Source organism: Physeter macrocephalus, chromosome 8, assembly GCF_002837175.3.
Source record: "Physeter macrocephalus isolate SW-GA chromosome 8, ASM283717v5, whole genome shotgun sequence".
NCBI classification, from domain to species: Eukaryota; Metazoa; Chordata; class Mammalia; order Artiodactyla; family Physeteridae; genus Physeter; species Physeter macrocephalus.
In genome coordinates this window covers 14,467,603-14,477,259 of record NC_041221.1, presented here as the reverse complement: position 1 = coordinate 14,477,259, position 9,657 = coordinate 14,467,603, and the positions used below count along the sequence as shown (strand labels likewise).

Sequence of the window (9,657 nt, the reverse complement as noted above, 5' to 3'; positions counted from 1 at the left end):
ATATAGAAATGTTGGACAAAGAGATAAAAGTTTTAAAAAGGAAACTAAAATGAAAACGACTCCCAATCCCATCGTTCACACACGGTGACCAGACTCGGCCTCTTCCAGGTTGTTCCGTGTGTGCTTGTACCCTTCTTACACAAAGCATCCGAATTTCTCTACAACCGCGAACTTCAATACTGCTTTGCAGCCGGGTTTCCACTTTACCGTCAACGGCCCTGCAAAACGCCAGCCCTGAACACTGCCGCTCTACCCCGCAGCCGGGACGCTGCCTCACCGTGGCCGACACCCAGACAGTCTGGCCAGCGACCGGCCGGTGTGGCCACCCCCCCCCACCGCTGTCCCGTCCACGGCCCTCCACACGCCTCACGCCACGTGGGCTCACGTCATCCTCGCTCTCTACAGCCGGGCAGGAGCAGGGCCAGCTGAGCAAGTTCCACTCCTCCGCCTAACACGTGGGGGTGGCCGGCGTGTGCCAGGGACCCACGTGGGGGGGGAATCCGAGGGCCCGAGCCTCAGGGGAGGTGCTCAGGGCCACGCACAGATGACAGGAGCGGAGCGTCGGCCCAGTGCCCTCGGCTGGCACCCATCCACACCTTCCCAAACCCTGCTCCGGACCAAGGAGGGAAATAACCAGCGGGGAGAGAGAATCTCAGCGAGGCTGCGGTAGTGAAACATGGTTTTATTGAGAACATCTCAAGTCCTCTGTCTGCAGGGTCTCATGCTCGGTTCTGGCTGGTCTTGGTGCAGGAGGAAGCTCATGCAGGGGTCACGTGTGGCCTGTACATCAGTGGACACACAGGGGACACCGAGGAGTGTGCCTTAGTGACAGCGTTCTCGGCTGAATTACATTCATATGAAGTGTCCGAATTCTAGAATAAAATTAAAAGCACAGAACCCAAAGTTGGAGAAGCAAACAGCTTTGGGGGCTCGTTCCACGAACATTCCACAGACCGCCTTTAACCGTTCACGACTGGGTCCGCAATGCGCCATCAGCCCAAGCCGTGGCCAGAACGAGAGTTCTCGGGGCTGGGGGCGCGTGTCTGCAAACACCGACCGAGGAAGTGCAGGCGCGCTGCCAGAAACCGGAGCTCCAGGTCAAGTCAGAGCCCCGCCCGCCCCGCCAGGCGGACACGGAGCCCCCGTGCCCCGGGCCGGCCTCTGGCCAGGGAGACACAGTCACGGGACACGCCGGGGACAAGGACACGCAAAGCTGGGCTCCCACGGCCACAAACACTCTGCTCTTTTCCATTCGTATAGTTTTGATGAAAAGAAAACCCTTTGAGAGATTCACCAATTTCATAGAATTTAGAGATGGGAATGCCAGCTGATTTTACTTCTCGTGCTGGATCAAATTTATAGTTGGGGCAGACCTTACATTTTGGTGTAAAATAGTTTGGAAATGGAAAAAAAACCCATCTGTCTTTTTTATTTGTTTCTGGAGAAAAGGGGCAGGGCGTGCTGCCCCCTCCCAGCACCCACCAATTCCATTCTGGGACCTGCCCACCCCAGGAGACTGGGAGGCTCGGCCACGTGAAATCACAAGGAAAGCAGGGATGCTGTAGTCTGGAAAGCAACAAAATCATTCAAAAAAAATAAATTCCAGAGAAGTTAATACCTTGTGAAATGTGGGCTTGTACATTTTAAAATAAAATAACTGTTTTTGATTATAATAAAAATCTCCAAATAGAAAAAGATGACGAAAAGCCCCATTAAGACTCAGAGTCAAACTGCAGGGAGGAGGTGAGGCCTCCCGACCCCGAGCAGGGGTGAGGGCTGAGGAACCAGCGATCACGGCCCCCACCTTGGCCACCCTCTCCACAAGCCCTGGCTCGGGTCACAAAATGAGACTTCTCTATGGCGGACCTTCCTGCCAGCAGGACAGCTGCCCAGTGGGTCCAGGCACCGCAGCAGGGCCAGCGTCTTTGCAGAATACACACTACAGGCTTAGCCGACGAGGCAGGACAGAAACCCTCCCAAACCCCACCGGTCAAAATGTCCTCAAAGTTTAAGATTTTTCTCAAAAGATCAAGGGCTTGGTTGTGTCAGATTCCCAAAGTTTCTAACACCCAGATTCAGGACCCTGGATGCAAAGCGACACCTCAAGGAAATGCCTACGTGGTGGCGCACGGCGGGCTGGCTCCCTGATTTGTCTTTTGGGGGGTGTGCGTTTCCTCCTTTTTCCTGCTTACAGAGGAGCGTGCCGGTTGCCCTGTCCCAGGAGCGGGGGCTGTGCAGGCCTCCTGCCCCAGCCCGACTCCCCACAGCCCCGCCTGGTCCTGCCGCCCAGGGGTCCCCAACCCCCCCTCGCCCGCGATCCTTGGCTGCCTTCCTCCCCAGCATCCTCCTCAGGCCTGGGTGCTCCCGGGGCAGGAGCCCCGCGGCGGGTCCGTCCTGGACGGTCGCACCAATGTGAGCCGGGAAAGGCGGCAGGGCACAGCCATGCGGCATGGACCCACACAGTAAGGCATTCGTTTCCCTGGGCGGGGGCGTGGTGGGGGGATCGTGCTCAGGTCCACAGTCGGCTGACAGCGGGGGAGCCGGGAGTCCTGGATTGCTTGTGCGGTATCAGTCCTCTGGACTTGGTAACCAAAATCCACATATTTTTTAAAAACTAAGTCCATCTCCCAATCCCCATTAGAAAAAATACCATTTATAGAGATAAGAATAAAAACGCACGGACTCACAGATGTCTTTTCTGAGTGTGCAGGAGACTGCTGTGGTCGGGGCGGCGGGGGGCGCCAGCAGACACCTTTCTTTTCTCGGGTGAAACCACAGCAGGCCCCGCCGGGCCACGCGGGCCCGAGCCCTGTGCCGACGGGGTCGGGACAAGAAAACGCCCTGCAGAGATGGTGGTGTGGGCGACCCTCGTCCTCTGACCCGACCAGGCCCGGGCAGCGTGGCCCCCGCCCCCCTGCCCTGCACGCGCCCACGGGGCGCAGCACCTCAAGTCTCCATGCGGACGCGAGGAGACACCTGGAGACATGACCTTCTGCGACCGCGTCTCCCACGCTGAGCGCCCGGGGTCTGGGCCAAAGCGCCAGTGGCCGTCCTGATCCTGCTCTGAATGTCCTGAGCCCATGAAGGACACGGGACACCCAGGCACACAGCCCGATGCCTGGACTTGGCGGGAGGGCCCTCTCTGCCTATGGCACCCCCAAGACCCCCCCGAGCCAGGAGCTGGTGCTGACTCCGCAAGGGGCACGAAGCTCCTCTCCGATCCTGAACGGAAGTGTGGGAGGGGCATGGTGTGGACCTTTGCGTCAGGGTGGGGCGGCCGCCCAGGGTCCCCACCTGCCCGCCTGCCCTGACCCCCGGCTCGCTCAGCCCGCCTGGGACCGGCCTGCGCGCTGTGGGGCACCGAGCAGCGTCCCGGGCGCCCCTTTCCCTGCCGTGACAGCAACATCCCAACCTGGTCGAGACCCCACCAGCAACGCGCTGTCTCGCCAGCTCTCAGCCTGAACACTTATACTTCAGACGTGTCCTTGATAAAGCTGGAAAGAATCAGAAAATACGCCTTAAGTGGCATTTTCCAAGAAGGAATACCTACTTACTTAGCTCTATTTCCATCCTGTGAAGATCTCGGGACAGTCATTCACATCCAGGAGGTTCAGGGGAAGGACCAGAGGGAATTCTAGGTTATTTATTGTGCAGTAGCCCCTGTGGATCCCTTAGTCCCTAAAAGTTAAATACTGCTTAAAAAACCCAAATGAATGGCCAGGCTTACGGACCATGTTTGACCTCTGATTATTTAGAAGTCAACCGAGAGACGATTTTCCATGATATGGTCCTACGAGGAGCACAGAAACGTCTAGAGGACGCTGGAGGCTGCAGGGACCTGGCTGCGACCCCATGCGCCACACCACGGCTCGCTGCGCTGTGGACTTGGGCTCCGTGCGGGGAGTCCTCTCCCAGGGAGGCGCCTACGGGGAACAGGGACCTGCATGTGGACAGGGGTACAGTTTCTTTAGGTTACTGCTTCCTATCTATTTCCTCACTCCCTCTGTATATAAATGCTTCTTTGCAATTAAAATACTGTGGCATAAGAGTGACCTGACATAGTTATTTCTTATTTTATAAACCATATTCCTAGTTCTGAATAAATTAATTATTCAAGAATTTCACACAAATAATTTCTATTTTTCCTAAACTTCAGGAAGCCCTACTCAGTAGAACTCAACTTCTAAACGTAAACTGAGGTTGAAAGCAGTCACTGGATGATTCAAAAGGGGGAACGCTGCTGTAGAGCGATGCCAGGTGCTGACACGGGACCCTGACGCCGGACCCCGCGCCCCGCGCGCCTGCCTCCGGGGACGGGGCCGCGCGTCCAGCTCCCACACATCCCACGCCTGCCCCGGCTCAGCTGCGAGGTTTGGGGCTGCGCCGCACGCCCGTCAGGGTGTGAGTGAGAACTGGTCCTGTTCCGTGGGCTTCTCCACCCAGGCGCCCAGCCCGGCCTTGATGAAGGCTCTGAACAGACAGGCCTTGGCGGCCTGGTACTCCTTGGCCACCAGCTTGGACTCGTGGTACACGTTGGGTTTAGTGATCTTGGAGCGCAGTAAGTTGGAGGGAACCTGTAAAAAGATTTAAAAAAACACAAGTGCAACTGTTTAAGCAATAACGGTAGAAAATGAAACTCAGTATGATGTTCAAAAAACGGCGTTTCGAACGGTGCTGCTTCTGGGGGGAGCCAAGGGACGGTGCCGTCCCCGGGGACCGTGTCACACAGAGCCACGCTGGACACCCCCTGAGGGTCTGCGTCCTCAGCCCCAGTGGCGGCTTCCAGGTTAAACAGACACGGGCTGCTGGCCAGCAGCGGACTCCAAGGTCGGGTTTCACACCTGCAGGTCTTTAACAAACAACACCTCTGCCGTTTGGTCCCAGGGAGAACTCGAGGCCCCCCCGCCTCCTCCAACCCATTTTTTGTGCAGATCTTAGAAACAGCAGGGCAGCCACCCAAGGCCCCCTGCGCGGGTGAGGGTCCCGCCACGGGGACGCAGCCACCTCTGCCCCTCACAAATAAAAGCTACTGACACGACTTACAAGTAAATGGAAACTGGTAACATACTGACTCCCTGGAGGAGAGTTTATGTGGGGCAGAAGGGCCACGCTGCTGCAAAACCCCCAACCCCAGCCAGAGCCGTCTAAATGCACAGGTCTGAACCCAGGGCGCCCCAGAGCTGCGGCCCCGAGGAGGACTCCGTGGCGGTGCCGAGCCCCAGGCTCCGGAGGGCTGGGGCGGGAGTCTGGGGGAAGCGGGGCTGAGCCTGCTTTGAATCTGAGGAGCCAGGGCCAGACTGTCAGCCAAGAGCACCCAGAAGAGACAAGGTGTGGGGCGGCCGCCCGGGCAGGCTGGTGGGGAGGGGCGCCTCAGTACCTTGCCGTGCACACGCATCCAGCGACAGTACAACGCGTGCTTACACAGGCGAGAGGCGCGGCCCAGCTCGTCCTTCCCTGTGGTGGCGTTGACGACCTCGATGGCCGAGTCGCCCACCGTCCAGTTGACACTGAAGCTGGGGGCCTTCCCCGGCTGCCGCGCCTCCGCGTTGCTGATGCCTGGAACGAGACGGCGGCGGGTGACGCGGGGCCCAGCGCGGGCGCCGCGGGGACACGGCCCGACAGCGGCTGGCCAGGCGCGCCCGCCCTCCCGGCAGCCCGCCCCCGGCCCTGCTGCCCAGAAACACACCTGTCTGCGCAGACACCCCTGGCCCCGAGACCTCACGCACTCCCGAGCTCACTCGGGGCCAGATCTCTAGGCGCCTGGGTGTAGAGGGGCCCCACGTCCGGGAGTGATTCGGGTCCCGCGCGACCGTGCTCCTTGTTAGCGCGCCTGGCGCTCAGACGCTGCCTGCCGGGGCCACGGGCGTTCAGGCCCCCGCCTCACACGCACGACACGGACGAGCCAGGAAACCCGACTCTCAAGGAGCGTGTACGCGCGCGCTGGTGCTTTCTCAGCAGCGTTCAACCCTCCTGCCTTGACCAACCGAGGCTCATGTCCTGGGGCTGAAAGTTGGACACACGCTCGGGTCGCCGCCGGGGACTGAATGCGCACGTCCCCGCCCGCCTCGCGTGTAGAGCCCGGCCATTCAACCCCGCGGACGGCAGACACAAGGCCACGGCGCCTACGACAGCAGCTGGCCCGCACCTGGACCCTCCAGGGGGCTTCAGCCCGGCCCTCGCTCTTGGTGACCATCTACTCCTCCCTCGCACAGAACGTTAAAGCCAGGACAGCAGGTCCAGGCAGCCCACAGTTGGCGCCCAGGCCTTGCTCAGAAGCCTCACTTCTTCAGGGCAAACCAGCAGCTCATCTGAGAGCAGCATGAAAAGACAATAAAGAAAATTCATGTCTACAGGCCGCCAACCTCGGGGAAACTCATTTAAAGGGACGGTACACGCTTCATGGGATGTCCACGCTCCCCTCCCCGCGGGGCGCGCAGGGGAGGGGGTGGGCACCTGCTCTGTCAGGCCTCCCCTTTACCCCTTCACTGGCTGGTGGCAGGAGGGGGTGGTTGGTTCTGAACCAACATCCGGACGTGATGGAGAAGCTTCCTGTTAGCAGCACTGGCCGGGGCTTCTTAAAGGGTCCTGGCATTCAACACAGACCCCACCCCCAGGGACACGGCAGGGAGCTGCTGCCCCACGGGGGGACCTGCGGGTGGTCGCCCAGGGCTTCTTCCAGGGGCAGGCGGAGGTGGGGGGCTCCCACGCGGGGGACGAGCCTCGGGCACAGAGCAGAGCTCGCTCGGGCCGGCAGGACCACACCCTGGGTCACCTGCTCTACAGCACAGCTGCTGGGGGGAATCACAGGGTGACTTTGGGTCACTAAATGGACACTTAGAAAATGACGATTTGTCCACAGGAGGAGCGCAGATTAAGAGGTGCATTCTTCCCTGGTGTCGCGGTGGTTAAGGATCCGCCTGCCGATGCAGGGGACACGGGTTCGAGCCCTGGTCTGGGGCTTTGGGTCACTAAATGGACACTTAGAAAATGACGATTTGTCCACAGGAGGAGCGCAGATTAAGAGGTGCATTCTTCCCTGGTGTCGCGGTGGTTAAGGATCCGCCTGCCGATGCAGGGGACACGGGTTCGAGCCCTGGTCCGGGAAGATCCCACGTGCCGCGGAGCGGCTGGGCCCGTGAGCCACAACTACTGAGCCCACGCGTTGCATCTACTGAAGCCCACACGCTCTAGAGCCCACGCTCGCAACAAGAGAAGCCACTGCAACAAGAAGCCCGTGCACCACAACGAAGAGGAGACCCCGCTCGCCGCGACTAGAGAGAGCCTGCACGCGGCGCCGAAGGCCCGAGGCAGCCAAAAATAATAAATAAAAATAAAATAAATTTATAAAAAAAAAAGAGGTGCACTGCCCTCTATTCATTCAACCACAGCACTGCCTAGTCCCTACTAATCTTCTGTTCGACACCTAAGTCCTCCTGGCCACAGCGGCGGGTCACCTCTGAGGTCTTCTTCCGAGCCCCACGGAGGCGGTCCAGCCGGCAAAGCCAGCTAGCGACTGGCTTCGCGCCATCCCCCGAAAGATAGAGAAGGGTCTGAACGGGGAGTCCCCGCAGTGAGGCCGGGTGGAGAGCACAGCCCGTGGACAGAGCAGGGAGCGCGGGTCCCCCCGCCAGTCCCGACCTCTGGCTGACCTCTCCTCCCGACCGCAGGCCCGGCCATGCGCCTGCCTTCTCGGATGAACGCGACGCCCGCCGCGGAATCCTCCTCCGAGCAAAGCCGGCACCTGGTGCAGCCCCTCTATCCGTGCCCCGGGGCTGCCCCTTCCCCAGCAGCCGGCCTCGGGGCTCAGCGCAGGGACTTGCTACCTGGCTGACAATTTAGAAACTACCCCCCTAGGGAGACAGACCCAGCTCTGAGAAAAGCGTCAGGGTTCCTTCGAGGTTTCTGCCTTTTCCATTAAACTGCCGAATCATTTTTTCATTCCGAGACGTGAGCGCTGAGTTATTTCACCTTCCATGAATGTTTTAACTGAAGTATAACAAAGTGTGCAACTTTTCAGAGTGAGCAACCCCTAATCGGCATCTGCTCAGTAAACTGAGCCTCTGGCCCCAGAGGGCCCCCCCACCCCGCCCCGCGCCCTCTCCTTGTCACCGCCCCTCCCCCGTGGCAGCCACCGTGCCGACCCCCGCCCCCCACAGCACTGACCGGTGCTGCCTGCCTCGACATTCATTAAATGAGTATTTCCCAGACCTTCAAATTAATATTTGATTTCTATACTTACTAAATACTCTCCACAAATTAGTAAGGTTTATTCTTTCTATCCTCTTCTGTTCTTGGAGTCACTTCCTCTTAGTTGTTCTATTTTCTTACCTAGATCACCTCTTTTGTGTTTACTTTCCTCAAAAGTTTGACAGCGGCTGTTCATTCGTGTTTGTGAGTAAACATCTTGGCTGATTAATAGAGGCGGTCGGCATGGCCTCTTGTGCCTCTTTCTGGGATGGGCCTCCAATTCCAGGGAGAGCCTGGAGGAAAAGCCAGGACCCAAGTCCCTTCTGGACCAAGAGCCCAGAGTCCAGCCTGGCCCTTGCCCGGAAGCCTCACCACGGGCAGGACTGCAGTGAGGAAGCTCTGGCCTCCTCCTAGATGTGCCCAGGGCGTGGGACAGCCAGCCTGTTAGGAGTTAAACGCAGTCCTGATTCCGGCATCTCCTCGTTTCACTCTGCTGCCAGGATACTCCTGTTCTGAGCTCTGGGGTTTTCCACCAGCAGTTCTGTCAGGTGTCTGGGTCTTGGGCGGCTGTCCCTAGCACACCTGCCTGGCGTGCAGTCAGTTCCTGCAGGTCACCGAGCTGCCGCTGAGCTTATTCAAGGCCACAGCCTTTCAAGTACGGAGTCAGGGAGGGGTTTGGCGGGGAATCTGTTTAGGTGCAACTGGTGGGGGAATCTCTGACCATAATAGAATGGAATCTTTCATGAATAAATGGATAATGCTTATATTATATTATTTTCCTTTGCAATTCCATTACTTTTCTACAACAAGGTCAAAACCAAGGGTTACTGTTGGATGATACTTACACCTTAGAATTACAATATTCTGCATTAAAACTAGAAATGGTCAATTAACTAATTGCTCAAATTTTTTTTTTTTAAATTTTAAGCTGAGTGAACTACTATCTTTAGCAAGAATGGAGAAAATAAGGCAAAAAGAAAATAGCCAGCCCAAGGTTCCAACACTAACCATACACTTTTTCTGGAGCAGAGAGCCCCAAATGGGCCCAGAGCTTATGTCTATGAGTTTCTGGGGCCAACACTGCTGTAGTACGGACACCAAGAAGGAGCTTATCTTTCCGGGGCTGCAAAGCAAGAACCAGGGTAATAAGTTAATCACAGACCATGGCGCAGAAAACAATAAAAGAAGAACAACTTTGTCTGGTAATGAGAGTCCCTCTGTTGCTGTAAATTAAGTGTGCTGAATCAGAACTTTTCGAGCAAAAGTACAGAGAAACTGCGAATTGGCCTAACAACTGATATAAGTAAAAACTTAGCAAACTCAGCTAGGCTTCCCTGGTGGCGCAGTGGTTGAGAGTCCGCCTGCCGATGCAGGGAACGCGGGTTCGTGCCCCGGTCTGGGAGGATCCCACGTGCCGCGGAGCGGCTGGGCCCGTGAGCCATGGCCGCTGAGCCTGTGCGTCCGGAGCCT

The 9,657-nt window shown here is 57.8% G+C and overlaps 1 protein-coding gene across 8 annotated transcripts in view; it reads right to left on the bottom strand.

Annotated features, from left to right (window-relative positions):
• Positions 1 to 559: 559 nt before the first annotated feature.
• The window catches only part of ADARB1 (adenosine deaminase RNA specific B1), a 168,243-nt gene continuing 159,145 nt past the window's right edge, over positions 560 to 9,657 (bottom strand). For 4 of the 8 annotated variants that reach the window (XM_007102927.4, XM_055086462.1, XM_055086460.1 and 1 more), the window contains 3 exons: positions 5,378 to 5,556; positions 3,555 to 4,574; positions 560 to 872 (listed from right to left, as the gene is read on the bottom strand). In XM_007102927.4, the coding sequence (XP_007102989.1) occupies positions 4,395 to 4,574; positions 5,378 to 5,556 (359 nt within the window). In that variant the 3' untranslated portion in view covers positions 560 to 872; positions 3,555 to 4,394. Of the gene's footprint in view, positions 873 to 3,554; positions 4,575 to 5,377; positions 5,557 to 9,657 lie in introns of those variants that run through there. The other 4 variants (XM_028492725.2, XM_055086466.1, XM_055086468.1 and 1 more) reach the window with 4 other exon arrangements.